This window comes from Sordaria macrospora, chromosome 3 (genome assembly GCF_033870435.1).
Source record: "Sordaria macrospora chromosome 3, complete sequence".
Taxonomy (NCBI): Eukaryota; Fungi; Ascomycota; class Sordariomycetes; order Sordariales; family Sordariaceae; genus Sordaria; species Sordaria macrospora.
This window is the reverse complement of record NC_089373.1, coordinates 2,655,428-2,670,605: the sequence shown is the minus strand read 5'-3', so window position 1 is coordinate 2,670,605 and position 15,178 is coordinate 2,655,428. Positions and strand designations below refer to the sequence as shown.

Below are 15,178 nucleotides of genomic sequence, written 5' to 3'. Positions count from 1 at the left end.
GCTTCTAACTGTTAAAGCTGCTTGGGCCACCTTGGTCGAACTTGGCATGAGAGGGGGTTATGACGTCCAGCGTCTGTGAGGTTTTGGAATATCGCTGATATCATCGCGATATCTACTTGGAAAGGCCGTCTATCTGGGTAAACTTTTTTTTTTTTTTTTTTGGGGGGGGGGGGGGGGGTTGTAGAAATGTGGAAAAGAAAAACCGAGAAGAGCCACCAGATATCCAAACAGATCATGTACCAACTTTTTCCGAAACAAGACCTCCCAGTTGTAACAATCATCCATCATCCATCATCATACAAAATCATACTTTCATCCTCCTACCCCAAATCGTACCACCTCACCTCATCACCGACCCAGCCCTACTACTCCTCTCCCTAATCCTTCCACTCCTCCTCACCCCCATCCCTTCCCCAAACTCCTTGATCCCATCCACAAACCCCTCTCCAACCTCCCGCAATCCCTCAGCAACCTGCTTAATCTCGTCCTCCAATGACTTGCTCAGGTCATCCCTCTGTGTTCTCCTCGAGCTGGTCCTTGTTTTCCTCGCAGGAGCACTGTCACTGGCAGCAGCCTTACTTCTGCTCTTCCTAGCAGCACTAGAACCTCCCTTTTCACCCTCAACAACAACCCCTCCCTCCCTAATCTCATCCTTCAAAAGTCTCGTGCCCAAGCCCAAATCCACCAGCCCCCAAGCCCCAAAATTTCCGCTCCTTCCCTTCATCCCTTCCACCGTCCCAAAATGCCTCCCTTGCCTCTTGGCTACTCCTCCCAACAGTATGCCCGGGATAGGAACCAGAGTCAAAAGCGTCGTGTACCCGGCCAAGCTCAGCGTCTCTTCCAGGGTAACCAGCACCGTAAACAAATGCAGCGTCAACAGATGCAAATGGTGAGTAGAGCTGGGGATGACCGAAATGGGCATGTAAGGTACCAGAAGCGGGGAAATGTGGAAAGAGAGCGCCAACAAAAGGGGAGGGAGGTAGAGAGGGACGAAACGGTGGAGGAGGGCGGGAATAGGATGGTCGGCGAAGAGGGTAAGAGGTGTTGGTTGGGATGGCTGAAAGGACGACGAAGAAGGTTTGCGCCAGGAAGAGGTGCTGGCGGTGGTGGTGGGGGTGTTATTGGCGTGGGCGTAGCGGATGTGCAAGTTCGTAAGTCTATCGGCGAGCGAGGAGCCGGAGCCGCGCTTCGAGTCTTTTTGGGCGTGCAGAACGAAGCGGTGGATAGAATACGACAAAACCTCCCGCAGCAAATACAAAATAGCAATATGCTTCGCCATCTGCCATGGCAACGGCAGCGTGGTAGTCGTTCTGTAAACTGGGTTCTTGAGGAGGCTGCCAAGCCCAAACGAAATAAGAGCCTGGACAGCGGTCGAAGTCAAGAGGTTGAGCACCCCCAAGCCAATAAGGCGGGCGTGCGTGCGGACATCGCGGTCTTGCAAGTCGACGGCGCCCTTGTACTTGAGCGAGAGAGATATTCCAGGGCAGAGCGTGTCGAAGAGGAGAAACACCAGCGAAGGAAAGAGCCAGAAGACGAGGCGAATAGCGAGCGTGCCGAGGATCTCGAGCTTGAAGGGAGATTGGCTGAGGACCAAGGTTGTCCAGGTCATGTAGAAAAACAAAAGGTTGAGGGAGGTGGACCAGGCCGTCATGGAGGACGGTAGGAAGTAGGAGACGAAGGGCAGGTTTAGAAGTGAGGCCATCTTGACAAGCTGATGGTTGTCAAGGGCCTGGAGGTTGTGATTATATCACCAGAAGAGGTTTGTTTACATCCGGTGGTGTTTTGGTTTTAAACCCAAAGAGGTCCGAACTTTTTTTCTTTAATTCGGATCGAGGGGTCCAAAATGTGGGCTGAGGAAGAGGGGTTGTTGATTGACAGCTTTGGGTCAAAATGTGAGTATGCGCTGTAACTGACCATTCAACGTGTCGTGAGGAGACTGGAGCCGCCCATGTTACAAGTAAGATCTTAGCTCACTGTTTTGAAGATATTGTTAGCTGAACATTTGGATGATTTGGTCTTTGGACATGAAGCCTCCTTCAGATTGATATCCCTGTTTACTGTTGGTCCGTGAGTTAGTTGCCCGAGTTACACAAGTGAACAAACCTTGACAGCTCTCATTCCATCGCTGAAATACTAATATTGCGGCCTATGACGTCGAACCGGGGTTGTTGCCATCCTAGCCGCCCGTCCCGCTGCCGGCCGGCAACAACAATTGACTGGGTCAGAATAGCGGTCAACAATGGCATAATCAATTGCCTGCCGGTGAGGCCATTCGCAGGATGGTGCGAAGGAAGTGTCTCGATAAGGACGGAAGATGAGGTCTTCAATGGACGGAAGGAACTGATGGAGAGATCCGAAGAATCGGCAGGTTGGAGTTGATGAAGGACAGAAGTGAGCCAAAAGAGCCGGGGAGCCGGGCATCGCTCTCACACATACACAATTCTGGGCGCCAACCAGACTTCGAAGCAGCTGTCCGGCGTATGCTTCTGAATTGCTCCTTCCTTGCCCGAGTGCCCACCCTTCTTTCCCCTCCGTGATCCTTCGATCCTTCTGCCCCGCCGCTCTGTTAACAGCCTCCTTCTCACCAGGGGACGCACCTTCCGGATGTACATGCCTTCCTTCCACATTGTTGAAGGCCTGGAAGGAGGCAGGTGCGGTTGGCTTGTTCTGGCAGGCACCCTCCAGGGTGCGTCCGTCGGTCCCGATCGAGGGTCCTCATATCGCTGTGACGCCGTAGATCAAGGACAGTTTTGTTCACCCTCTCCACCATATGTTGTTCAGATACACTTGTGCATAAGATATATGTATAAACCGTGTCGTACCGTTTCCAAGAACACCAATGACCAAAAGAAAACACGAACCGCATAGGATGTCGGACCCAAACACCAGCAAGTCGCTGTGTAATGCACGCGGTCTAGCATCCAAGGTACCCCTAAACTGATAAAAAAACACAAAAGCCGCCCGCTTGACCCGTTTCACGCCCTTCACGCCCTTCTATGCGAAGTACAAAAACTACTCGCAACAATTATCGTGACAACCACCTTGTCTTGAACCGGTGAGAATCTGATGCGAAAAAGTCATCACATCACATCCAGCCCTTCTTTCCCTTCAACCACCTCACGCTATCAATACCCGCCTGGACTCTCATGCCAAACCGAGCATCCAGAACAAAGCCGTCCCATTTGGACACCTTGTCCAGATACAGCTGGCACTCGTCCGTCTTTTGCTTGCGGAAGGCTTCAACCTCTTCAGAGACTGATGGCCAGGCTTCGGGGCTGCAGACTTCCATCCAGGCGACGGCTGCGACTTCGTAGTGGGCTGCGGCGCCGCAGTAGTCGTCTCTTGTAGGGCCTTTGAAGATGTTTCTGCATTGAACAGTCAGTATACGCAATCGTAAGCAAGAAAATGGAAGGGGAGAGAAAGAAGACCACACACCTATCAACACCCAAAAGAGGCTCCACCAGCTTCCTCGCCTCCTGTCCTTTACCCAGCTGTCTCAACAGCGCCGACTCAGCCAGTAGTCCAATAGCCACCTCATCTTGCTCCGTCGCCTTAACCTTGGCGACGAGTCCCTTTTCGACCGGCGTCGTGCACCGCTCCCAGGCCAGGTACTTCCGCGCCTTCTCCAGCAAGTGAGGCGGCATCCGCTTGCTACCGTTCCACAAGTAGATCATCTCGACGGCCGGGCTGACGCAGATGACGTCGGCGAGATCCAAACCGTACGCCTTGGTGCGCTCCTCCCATTTCTGCAGCTTGCGCAGCACAAACACCTCGAAGGGCATCTGCTTGGCCATGAAGCGCTTCTTGCCGGCCACGGTGGGTGCCTTGCGGAAGTACTCTTCGGCGAGCTTCTTGTGCTTGAGGGCAGCGGCGCTGGCAGCTTCACCGGCATGGAACAAGTCACGATACTGTTCTAGTTCGGCGCAGCCGGCGAGGTAATAGTACAGCGCGTGGCTCCAGCTGTTGAGCTCGACGCAGCGCAGGAAATGGGCGGGCGCAGATTGGAACTCAAGGGCGTAAATGGAGTTCATGCTCAGCTCGAAATTGTTCAGCGCCGCGATCTGGCGCATCTTGCTGTCGTTGTTGACGGCCAACATGGCCAGGGCCTCCTCGATGCGCCGCTCGTTGGCCATGACGCGGGCCTCTTCGAGCCGCCAGAGGCGCGAGTCCGGGTAGCGCTGGCGCATCTCGGCGAGAAGGGCAGTGCACTCATCGCGCGGGTAGCCAACGGCTTCGATCTCGTTGCCGCCGGTGGCGGACTTGGAGTGCTGCTGGATATCGAGCTTGCTGGGGAGGATGTCGGCGAAGCCGAGGAAGAGGTTGTAGTACTGCAGGAGGACGAGACCAGCCATGGCGCCGTTGATGTTGTTGTACTTGGTGGATTGCCAGAGCATCTGGACGCCCCGGTCGCGGTCGCCCTTGAATCCGATGACGGAGAGCAGGCGGGAGAATGCTGGGGGAACCATGGAGATGATGAGCAGGAGAATACCGAAGCACATGCTTGCGCCGCTGTGGACGAAGATGTCAACGGGTGACTTGAAGAGTGACCTATCGGCGCCGAACTTGTTCAGCTGGTCTAGGTGAGAGAACTGGGGTGTTGATGGTGTCGATACCTCGGGGGAGGCATTCTGGGGCACGCTCTGCACGCTCGCCGCATCCGTGTCGAGTTGGAGATGACCCAGTTTCTCGTTGAGTATCTCCGCATCCGCTGCCGTCTTCGCTACGTTGGAAGCTGATGCGGAAGCTGGTGTCTGAGGGCCGGAGGGCTCTTTGGCGACACTGGCAGAGTCTGTAGCGGCACCGTTTTGCGCAGGAGTATTTGTGCCTTTCGAGTTTTCGAGGCTAGCAAATTCCGAGTCGCTGAATCCACCAGGCATCTTGTCGAGACTCGTCTTAGTTGACCTTGCGCTCGTGGTGATACCCTTCCTTTCCAACGTCTGCAGATACAGCAACTCGGACTGCATGATGCCATCCAAAGTTGCGTACGCCTTCCTCAGCTTATAGAATCCCTTGATCGCTTCCGTCAGACTTTCGTGCATGACAGCCACGACGGCGCCCATGAGCTGCGCCTCTGCGTTCACAAGCGCGAACTCAGAGCCCGGAGGATAAATATGGCTTCCTCCTGATGCATGTCCCTGCGGGTATGTTGAACCAGCGTACACCCCATGCTTCTCTGCCTCTTTCTGGGCCTTCTTCATGTCATTCCATGCCCGTGTTTCCGTCTCTCCCAGCCTCTGTGTTGTCTCGTTCATGATCTCCTTTTCGAAACCCAAGATGCTCCTCAAAAATGTCGACACGCCCAGGCCGAGCTGGTGGAATGTCGAGGCATCTTCACGCAATCGCAGCATTGCGTCTGCTCCGTCGATATCGTCGTTCATAATCAATGCTACTGCTGCCATGGCATCTTCAATGTTGTTTGCCTCCTGCTGGGCAGCGCTAATTGAGGCGGTCCTGGGGCGTCCATGGAGGTGTAAGTGATCGCGCAAGGAAGTAGAACTGGCAGCGGGGCTCGGCGCAGTACTTGGCGCCTTGGACGATTGTTTTGAGGGTGCGGACGAGCCGCGGAACCAAGAGCGCAACGCAGACATTTTGGGAATTGTCGGGTGGGTGTGTGACCCTCCGTTTATTTTTGGTGTGCGCGCGGTCCGCTTGTGTACTGTAACGGTAGTGGTTGAATTAGGTGTTGCACGTCGTTCGCCGAGGACGGGAAGCGGGTTGGCGCGGGGGATGGGGGCCGGATGCCCGGGTCGCCAAGCAAAAACCGGAGGTCCGGGATCACTTATATAGATAGGGTGCCGCCGGCGTCACAACTTTTTGGTGTTGAAAATAGCGACAAGAAAACCTGCTTTCTTCTACACAGGCCGAGGGAAAAAACGTAAAGTAACAGCGAGATCCGGACCCCGCTCTGACAAAAGCAGAAAAAAAAGACCGGAGGCTCGACAGAGAGATATACAGGGGTGCCGGCAAGCCCGGTGAAACCGGGTCTAAGACGGTGCTGCAGACCAGGGCAAAAACTGCCAACAAGGAAACCTGGGGTTCTGGGGGTTACGCTTGTTTGGGATTGGCACTGACGGGGGCGCTGACTGGGAGCGGCGCTGCGGCCCAAGCCGAGTGGGAATGGTGCCCGGGCGGTCGTGGTGGAGATCTTTGGATATCTTTCAGCGCGGTCCAGCTTGTCCAGGCATTCAGCGCCGGGCCGGGACTGGAGTCGTTGGAGTCAGTGAGCTATGGTGCTGTAGCAATTGGTCGTTCAGCGCGGCGGGCGTACTGGGAGCGTGCAGACGCGAGAGAACCAGGTCGGAAGGTGGGTTTCAGTTGGTCACCGAGGAGAATGCCAATGAGAGGTCGCCAATGTGTCGAGAGATACGGTATGTCTGCCCGGCGATATGTTGGAGAGGTATAGGAGTGCCGATATCAAGTCCTTTCGTTGGTTCTCTGGCTGGACGAACTGGTGAGGGGGTGGATTGGGGTATCAGTTGGGCGACCTGGCATGAACGGCTATGTAGGAATTTTTGAGGAGAGAAAGGAGGAGAAATGCTAGTAAGATCGGATTAGGTAGGTTTGTTGGTTCAGGTTTGTTGTCAGGTTCTCGTTTTTGGGCTGAGCTAACTGCGGCTTGTTCCTGAAAGTGCGTTCGTAGTAGTCAGCCTTTTTAAGATTCGTCCAAGTACGTGAAAGAACTGGCATTGCCCCAGACGAAAACAAAACGAGGGGAAAGAGGCGACGAGGCGTCCAAGATGGTGGTGCTGTTAAAGACAATCCAAAAGCTCCCCATCCCGTCCCGGGTTTTTTACCCCTTGTTCCATTCCAAGGTTGCTGCCCTGGAACTTGGGACAAACGGTGTCATAGGTCCGATTGCTTGGATTATTACAAGTGGTGTCTTGATACTGTGTCGTGTTGGTTCCCGATACTGCTTCGAGATGATTATCCAACGAAAGCCGGCACGACTACGCCGCGCGCTTCTGCACACCTTAACGGTACAATGCACGTCCAAAGGTAATCAAGCCTTATGTTAGCTGACACTGACAGCGCGGACGAAGTGGGCAAAGTGACGACATCTCGTATCGAGACCTTCTAGGTATCTTCCATTATCCGAGCGTATCAACAAGTTCTAGATGACGGAATGGTTAATTCCCATCGAGTCTCCAATAGAGATTCCGGGGTATCATCCAGTTCGATCAATTCAGATGTCTAAGAGGACGAATGGCCAGGGGGAAGCAGATCGTGGCTCAATGGTTCCCTCAAAGTTAGATCCGATATAAGCGGATATCGGCATCTCATGTCGTGTTACCACTTGTTAACATCACAGCCTCGAACTGGTTACCGCAATTGCTCAATTGGGCTGATGGTAGTAACAAGAGGGAAATCGGGGGAGAGATGTTGTGAAAAGAACAACGGTTTCAGAACATTGGTTTGATGCCGCACCATAGCAAAACAGCTGTTTGCAACCAGCAAGGACCTCCCTCTTGTCGTTTGTCCCTGGTGAGCTGACTCGTGCCTTGCGTCTTAAGATGGAGATAATGAAGACATAAAGTTGGGGATGAGAAGCAGCAGCTACCGCATGTACTGCTCGTACGGGTGCGAGAGCCGATTTGCAGCTGTCATGTCAAACCCGAAATTTGAGAGTTGCCGCAATGCAGACAAGAAAACATGGCGATGCCAAAAGATACCCCAAAAGCACATCACAGCTCGGCGGGGTACATACTAGAGTGGGGCCCCTAAGCTTTCGGCCAAGACCTGCCAAGACATGGTCCGTGCTCTTGCCGCCCCTGGCTCGGCCAGACGCCATCACGTCGTCCGCTGCCGCCTTGGGTTGGGGGGCAGGCACTTGATTGCGGCGTCCATTACGACCGGCAACATCTCAAGCTGTCACGACAGACAAGCATCTAATAAACTACCACCCAAGAACATCTTTCCTCCCAACTGACGATTTCGATCTCTCTCTCCGCGCGCACATAATACCAGACAACATTTCCACGACGCGACTAGAGCACAACCGACGAGCTTACTTTTCGAACGATCCGTCTATAATCCATCCATCCAGCTATCTAGCGTCATCAGCTTCAGTCCACGACAGCTGGTCCATTCCACCCAACAACCCTTCACGCAAACATACAAACCACAATATCCGCAATGGCCTCAACACAACCCAAGACCGACATCAAGTCGACTGAGCCCAAGCCCGAGCAGCCTGTTACCGAGAAGAAGACGGCCGTGTTGGAGGAGGACGACGAGTTTGAGGATTTCCCCGTTGATGGTTAGTCCAACACCAGCACCACCTTTTGCGATGCGGATCGCGACCCGAACACAAATACAACACAACCTATACATTATAGCATCGCCGACCTCTACCCCTACACTCCGCTTTGGAACCAAGCTATGTTCGGGGCTTCTTCACCCTTGCGCAGCTCCGAGCTATGCTCCTCCTACACACCACACCACATCAACGCCGCCACTTACGCCACCTCTCCCTTCTTCTTCTCCTACATTCATCACTCTCATGGCCATCGCAAACCCCTATAACGCAAAGAATCCCACTGGAAACGTCAAATAAAGGACCGTAGACTAACAAATCATGACAAACAAAACACAGACTGGGAAGCCGAAGACACAGAAGCCGCCAAGGGCAACAACGAAGCCAAGCACCTATGGGAGGAGTCCTGGGACGACGATGACACGAGCGACGACTTTTCTTCGCAGCTAAAGTACGTTTTCTACACGAACCCACCACTCTCCCCCCTCCCCGTTGTTCCCTTTACTCCACCATGTCCTACCAGGCGATGATCTGGGCATGGAGGGCTCGTTAGTGGCCTGGGAACCAGCAGCTATGATGCACAGTAGTTGGGTGTGGCCGGTAGAGAGGTTGTCGAGATCATGCGGGAACCCATCCCCTTGTACCCTTTCACATGAACAAGCGTGCGAAGGGTCAACTGAGGAAACATTTGCTAACGTGTCTCTTCGAACTACAGGGAGGAACTCAAGAAGGTTGAGGCTGCCAAGAAGCGGTAATCATCTGCGAAACGTCAACCTTGATACCGGGAAAGGACAACCTATGAGGAAGGGAAAAGGAAAGACAGGCAGGAAGCAATCAATACAATATCTACCAATGTTTCGATATAAGACTTAGAAGCGTGACTGGCGACTCGCGGTTATTAGGCTCGGCAGTGCCTCGCGAAGCCTTTAATGGGCAATGGAGACCCTCGTTTGAGCATTCTTTGGCCCCCAAGTCCAAAACAAATGAGACGGACCTGGAATCCAAGCGAACGGAAAGAAGGCTCTGGGTGATGGGAAACATTTGCGATAAAGGTATTGGTGTGGTCTGGGAGCTGCCACGGAAGACAAGATGGACGACATCAGTTAACAGGATACACAGTGGCTACCCAAGGGACTAAATGATTCCATAGCCGGGTCTGAGTCGATCACTGTACAGACTTTGCGACACTTGATACTGTTTAAGCCTGACCGTCACAACCACATCCGGAAGCCGCAATTATGGTCTTTTAATTGTTTTGTTCTATTTATCGGATTGAGACTCAGAAGTACCTAAAAACTAGCCCTGCTAATCCGTCCAGGGATCCTTTGTCGTCATTTTTTGATCCATCAAGTCATGATCTCCCACAAACATCAGGAGGTATCAATCATAGCATCATTATTTCGGCCCAACGCCTCGTTTTCCTCCTCTTTTAAAAGGCCAAAGAACAAACTTACTGACGCTCGCTAAGAGCAACAACACCAGGGAGAGCCTTGCCCTCAAGGAGCTCAAGGGAAGCACCACCGCCAGTGGAGACGTGGCTGAGCTTGTCCTCAACGCCGTACTTGGCAGCAACGGTAGCGGTATCGCCACCGCCAATGATGACGGTGCGGCCCTCTTCGGCAGCCTTGACGGCGGCATCGAGGGTGGCCTTGGTGCCGTTGGCGAACTTGTCGAACTCGAAGACACCGGCGGGGCCGTTCCAGAGGATGGTCTGGGCCTCGTTGATGGCATCGGTGTAGAGCTTGACCGACTCCTCACCGCAGTCGAGACCCATCCAGCCGTCGGGGATGCCGTCCTTGTCGGTAGCATGGCCAGTGTTGGCGTCCTTGTCGAACTTGTCGGCGGTGATGTAGTCGACGGGGAGCACGATCTTGACGTTGTTCTTCTCAGCCTTCTTGACAAGGTCGGGGACGGTCTTGGCACCGGCCTCATCGAAGAGAGAGTTGCCGATGGGGATGTTGTAAAGGGTCTTCTTGAAGGTGAAAGCCATGCCGCCGCAGATGATCAGGGTGTTGACCTTGTCGAGAAGGTTGTCGATCAGCTGGATCTTGTCGGAGACCTTGGCGCCACCGAGAATGGCGAGGAAGGGGCGCTGGGGAGACTCGAGGACCTTGGCGAAGTACTCGAGCTCCTTCTTCATGAGGAACCCGGCGGCCTTCTGGGGGAGGTCGACACCGACCATGGAGGAGTGGGCGCGGTGGGCGGTGCCGAAAGCATCGTCTGGATGAGGGGGGTTGTTGTTAGCTGCTGTCACTTTTCCGGAATTCGAGTTAACCTGGGAGGACTCACTGATGTAGACATCACCGAGCTTGGTGAGGCCCTTGCGGAACTCGTCAACCTTGGCCTTGTCGGCCTTGATCTTGTTGCCCTCGGCATCGGTGCCCTTGCCCTCCTCCTCAATGTGGAAGCGGAGGTTCTCAAGGAGGACAACAGCGCCGTTATCGGCCTTGTTGACGATCTCCTCAACCTCGGGGCCGACGCAGTCGTTGGCAAAGGTGACGCTCTTGCCAAGGAGCTTCTCGAGCTCAGGGACAACGGGCTTCAGGGAGTACTTGGGGTTGACCTTGCCGTCGGGACGGCCAAGGTGGGACATGAGGACAACGGCCTTGGCGCCATTGTCGATGGCATACTTGATGGTGGGGATGGCACCGACAATGCGCTGGGGGTTGGTGACCTTCTTCTCGGCGTCAAGGGGGACGTTGAAGTCGACCTGGAGAGTGAAAGTGGCATGTTAGAAACTTTGTTTGGTCATCGTCATCATCACCCACATGAATCGCACAGCAACAACACAAGAGCTAGCTGGGGGAGCTGGTGAAGCTTACACGGATGAGGACGCGCTTGCCCTTGAGGTCGACGTCCTGGATGGAGAGCTTGTTGGAGAGAGACATGATGACGGTTTGGTATGTGACTAGATATTACGAATTGTTGGAGGTCAAGGGAGAAAAGAACAAACAGAATCACGAAAGGATGACTGAAGGAGGAGAGAGAAAACTACCTTGTCTTATCAACAAAGGAATGGAAGCGAGAAGGGGAGAATCAGGTGGATCGGTATGCCTCAAGACGCAATGATGATAGGTCAGCTTTTTATTCTTGTTACGATCCCGCCGTTGCTTGGCCAGTCTCTCTTCTACACTCAACAAACGGGGGAAGAACTCTGTCGACGCCGGGCGGCCCCCCGAAGAGCGGTCGCAATGGGGGGGCTATGATCAATGATGGAGGGGCAGAAGGGACAGAAGGGGGTAAGCGAATCGATAATGGAGGGGTAACACCGAGCTTCTGTGGGGCCAATTGGCAAAGAGGGGCCAGTGACGTCGAGGCGTTTGGGGGTCTGCCGTTGCGGATGGGGTGATCCTTCCACTGAAGAGCCTCTGGGCCTTTGGGATGGGTCCTTCTACGACAGCGACAGCGACGGCAGTGACAGCCCCAGCGGGTGGTGTATGCAAGATGGCTCCGATTGTCGCAATTGAACATTCGGTCCGATATGCCTAGAGGCAAAAGTTCTAGACGGGGGACTAGACAATCATTATTCGTTATCACTTATACCAGTAATTTCAATTATTTCCCAAATCTCCAGTATATCTTTAAACAACTGCATCAACTGCAGGAACAACCGTAAAGGTTGACGGCAAGTACGCCTGCACGACGAACCTGCTTCACATGGCGGTCAAGCATTCCCATACCAGATTCGGGACGCGACTTGGCAACATAACCTCGGAACCGGATCGACAAGTCGAGAATATGTCGGCTTCTTTCGACAAATCGACCCGGGTCGAAGTCGTACCATCCTTTCCATGAACCCGGATTTCGGCTTACCGGGGAGGAATAAGAGACAACGTGATCATTATTCGGGGCGTATATAACATTCTCACGATCGCATGGCAGACCTTCCGACCGCTCATTGCCGTTCACACGTTAGACTTTTGAGTATCGCGCCAGGTACATCACAAGCGGTCGGGTGCTAAGGACCAACAGCAGATCAGAGATTGATGTTTCAATTGAGACCGGGCCTAGCTAAATACAACGAAAGGAAACAAAAGGGCACTGTTACCCTTTGTCAAAAACTCCAGGACGCCTTTACATGGGTCGGTCGGCTGTAGAAAGACATAGCCGTGGTATAGTATCCTCCGAACCCCCCTCTGTGAACTCTTTTTTACAACTCCCCTGCAGAGCAAAGCAGGAACAAAGGTAACCCGGCAGATGTACTGTTCCTCCATTTCGTTATGCGGTTATTCCGCTGCAGTTAGGTGTTGCGCCGGTTGGCGACTTATGGTCATCGAATGCATGAGAAGAAAGAACCTTGATGGTTAACGTCGCAACCATTTAGGCCAGACGGATGTTGGGAGAGCCAGGCGCCGGGTGAGCGGTGCTCTGTTGCGCATCCTCGGCAGCATTGGTAAGGGAAAGGTAGGCCGTCCAGGCGATACCAATAGTGGAAACGAATGGCTATTTGTGATTATAACCTTGTTAGCAACGTCTTCTTTCTCGCACAATCAGACCAGAACGGAGCGAAACTCACCAGCTGGAGCGACACGGGCATCAACCGAAAGTTGATAACCTGGACCGCCGGCCAAAGAATGTAGTTGGCCTTGAGCGTCGGCACATACATGTCCCTCATCTTGTCATACACGCCCCTCTTTCCGCCACCCTCGGCCAGCGTCATGGCAGTAAAGAAACATCCGAGACCAAAGGGCGCAAAGATGAGCTGGTCGAAAGCCACCCTCTTCAAAGCCGGCAGGTAGGCACTCGTCTTGGTGATGGGGAACATTCTCTCGAGGAAGCCGAACCACTTGAACTGCAGGGGCGCCATGCAGAAGCCGTACGCCATGAAGCGGGTCAGACGCTCAAAGTCGAACGGCGGCGGCAGGTCCCGCGACTCGGGAATCAATTCTTGTTCGTTGAGGGGGTTCTTCCGGTCGAGCTCGTGGATTTCGTAGGCGACGGGGTCGTCGCGCGCGTTCGGCTCCCGGCCGGGTGGGTACTTGCGGAGGGCTCGCTGCCGGACCGCCGTGATGGACTGGGCTACCGTGTCGGCGACTCCACCCAGGACCGCATTGGTCACCATCATCGTGAGCACTGCCATCCATGGAACCCTTTGTTAGCAATACGTTGCGCATGGCAACGAGAAGAGTGCGCGATGTGTAAAAACATCGACCTGACTCGAATCTCGTTGCTATGGGAGAATGGGACTTGGGAAAAACGCACCAGGTCGTTCATCGTAGAACTGGTTGAAGCGGCTCGTGAGCCGGGCGAGGATGGACATTTCGATTATGAAGATGATGGCATGCAATAAAGGCTAAAGCAGGCAATTCAGGTCATTGTTCAGTCAGCACTCGGTCGTTGTTGTACTCTGTGTCGATTTTTGTAGGTAGTAGTGATTCTCTTGTTCAATTCTTGTGTGTACGAAAAAGAAAAGGACAAGCGCAACACAGGCAAGAAACAGAACAAGAAAGATCAGATCACAACTGCGGTTCGAAAGTATGCAGGTTGGTGGATGTCTTTTTTTGCCAAGTGAAAATCGAGGTGGGATATGTTTTGAAGTTCGGCGTTGTGTCGGTTGAAGGATGGGGGCATGCGAATCTTCCAGAACTTGGCTTTCTAAAAAAAAAAAAGGGAGGAGGAAGAGATCTGATGAAGCCAGAACGAAAAACATCACCTACAAAGCGGTCAAAGATATATTTGCTGTTCAGTGTTCGCATCCATCGACGACGGGTGAGGTCCCAGGACATGATGAAGATCAAGTAGCCAAGAGGAGTAGGTCGGGCGGAGGAGGCGGCGCGCACACTAGGTGGCAACGAGAAAGGATGACAGATGAGTGACAGTTTCAGGGTCCAAGTAGAGAAGGGATCTGAATCAAGTTTGGCAGTCAATTAGTAGGGTAATCCGCAATGACACGGGGTCTAATCTTAATGTTGGTTCGGTTGCCAAGTACGACAGCCTAGACAAACAAGACAGCCGGCCGTGTTGCCGTGTTCTTGTGTCGGTTGGACTGGAAACCAATAACTGATGGTCGACCAAGAGTTGTCGATGCGCGGGAGTCGCGAAGTGAGGGTCGATGACGTCGGCCGAACGGTCCCTTATCGTAGTGCCAGCGATAAGCAGCTAGCGGGTAAGGCGGACCCCGTCGCAGTGTTGACGACCCCAATCGATTGGCGCTCTGAGGCTATCGTGGCAGAGGCCTGGAGCCGTGGGTCCCGTTGCCTAGGAGGAAGATGACGATGAGGGGTCGCGCGCCACTGGAGTTCGCAATTTCTTTCAATTTGGAGATGCCACAGCGCGTTCCACAGGTTGCGCCTTTATGGCGATTTTTGTTGCGAAGGTGCCGTCGGTGGAAATGGATTGACAGAGGAAGATGTCGAGGCGAGAAAACAGCGAACATTCAGGGACCAAGGAACCGAGCTGACAGTTTGCTCTTTCCCTTCGGATTCACCAGCCGCTACATGCTTATCTCTACATATGCCCGCGGGCGGTTGCTGCTGCCGTTCAGCCAGATTGTGCCGATTTTCCATGTCACGGCAATGCTTGGCTGCCATCTCCCAAATCAGACGCGCATTCTCATCAGTCAACCTGGCTGCTTCATCAATTTCTCTCGCATTTCGACCACATATTTCGTCCGTGAAAGGACATCATGCACATGATTTTTTGCGTTCAGCAGGTCCAACGCGCAGCAACAGCAAGACGCATCGGATGCTTGGCGGCGGAATTGTGTTGAGACCGCTTTGCATGCTTTAACCCCAACCCTCTATACCCAGTATGCCCGTCGACGCCGTCCTTCGACAGACACATTCCAACTACCTGTCACGAATGCCGATGAGATCAGCAGTGATTGAAATTCATACACTTCAAGTCCAAGAGAATTGTGTCCTCGATAGTCCATCCGGTCTGTAGGCTGTCATGATCCACCTGCCGGACTACACGAGTGTCAGT

At 53.5% G+C, this 15,178-nt stretch overlaps 5 protein-coding genes across 5 annotated transcripts; 1 reads left to right on the top strand and 4 right to left on the bottom strand.

Moving 5' to 3' along the window:
• Positions 1–197: 197 nt before the first annotated feature.
• SMAC4_03051 (uncharacterized protein) lies at positions 198–1,770 on the bottom strand. The gene has a single exon (XM_003349415.2). It carries the CDS (start codon positions 1,700–1,702, stop codon positions 341–343), a length of 1,362 nt encoding a protein of 453 aa, XP_003349463.1. The 5' UTR covers positions 1,703–1,770; the 3' UTR covers positions 198–340.
• Positions 1,771–2,540: 770 nt separating this feature from the next.
• SMAC4_03050 (uncharacterized protein) lies at positions 2,541–5,661 on the bottom strand. Its single transcript, XM_003349414.2, has 2 exons — positions 3,436–5,661; positions 2,541–3,365 (listed from the first exon to the last, which is right to left on the bottom strand). Exons 1-2 carry the CDS (start codon positions 5,586–5,588, stop codon positions 3,086–3,088), a joined length of 2,433 nt encoding a protein of 810 aa, XP_003349462.1. The 5' UTR covers positions 5,589–5,661; the 3' UTR covers positions 2,541–3,085.
• A 2,217-nt stretch (positions 5,662–7,878) lies between these two features.
• On the top strand, positions 7,879–9,060 carry SMAC4_03049 (uncharacterized protein). The gene is made up of 3 exons (XM_003349413.2): positions 7,879–8,257; positions 8,594–8,705; positions 8,970–9,060. Exons 1-3 carry the CDS (start codon positions 8,134–8,136, stop codon positions 9,007–9,009), a joined length of 276 nt encoding a protein of 91 aa, XP_003349461.1. The 5' UTR covers positions 7,879–8,133; the 3' UTR covers positions 9,010–9,060.
• Positions 9,061–9,503: 443 nt separating this feature from the next.
• On the bottom strand, positions 9,504–11,278 carry SMAC4_03048 (uncharacterized protein). Its single transcript, XM_003349412.2, has 3 exons — positions 11,077–11,278; positions 10,544–10,964; positions 9,504–10,474 (listed from the first exon to the last, which is right to left on the bottom strand). Exons 1-3 carry the CDS (start codon positions 11,140–11,142, stop codon positions 9,705–9,707), a joined length of 1,257 nt encoding a protein of 418 aa, XP_003349460.1. The 5' UTR covers positions 11,143–11,278; the 3' UTR covers positions 9,504–9,704.
• Positions 11,279–12,143: 865 nt separating this feature from the next.
• SMAC4_03047 (uncharacterized protein) lies at positions 12,144–13,980 on the bottom strand (the record flags this gene model as incomplete). The annotated part of the gene is made up of 4 exons (XM_003349411.2): positions 12,144–12,697; positions 12,771–13,327; positions 13,457–13,547; positions 13,912–13,980. 4 exons carry the CDS (start codon positions 13,978–13,980, stop codon positions 12,575–12,577), a joined length of 840 nt encoding a protein of 279 aa, XP_003349459.2. The 3' UTR covers positions 12,144–12,574.
• Positions 13,981–15,178: the final 1,198 nt, after the last annotated feature.

Excerpts from the sequence above, each read along its gene's own strand:
- SMAC4_03051 (XM_003349415.2), bottom strand. The coding sequence starts at position 1,702 with ATGGCCTCACTTCTAAACCTGCCCTTCGTCTCCTACTTCCTACCGTCC.
- SMAC4_03050 (XM_003349414.2), bottom strand. The coding sequence starts at position 5,588 with ATGTCTGCGTTGCGCTCTTGGTTCCGCGGCTCGTCCGCACCCTCAAAA. Across the intron at positions 3,366-3,435 it reads CCTCTTTTGGGTGTTGATAG|AAACATCTTCAAAGGCCCTA; the intron begins GTGTGTGGTCTT and ends TGTTCAATGCAG.
- SMAC4_03049 (XM_003349413.2), top strand. The coding sequence starts at position 8,134 with ATGGCCTCAACACAACCCAAGACCGACATCAAGTCGACTGAGCCCAAG. Across the intron at positions 8,258-8,593 it reads TGAGGATTTCCCCGTTGATG|ACTGGGAAGCCGAAGACACA; the intron begins GTTAGTCCAACA and ends AACAAAACACAG. Across the intron at positions 8,706-8,969 it reads GACTTTTCTTCGCAGCTAAA|GGAGGAACTCAAGAAGGTTG; the intron begins GTACGTTTTCTA and ends TTCGAACTACAG.
- SMAC4_03048 (XM_003349412.2), bottom strand. The coding sequence starts at position 11,142 with ATGTCTCTCTCCAACAAGCTCTCCATCCAGGACGTCGACCTCAAGGGC. Across the intron at positions 10,965-11,076 it reads GCAAGCGCGTCCTCATCCGT|GTCGACTTCAACGTCCCCCT; the intron begins GTAAGCTTCACC and ends TTCACTCTCCAG. Across the intron at positions 10,475-10,543 it reads GCTCGGTGATGTCTACATCA|ACGATGCTTTCGGCACCGCC; the intron begins GTGAGTCCTCCC and ends CCCCTCATCCAG.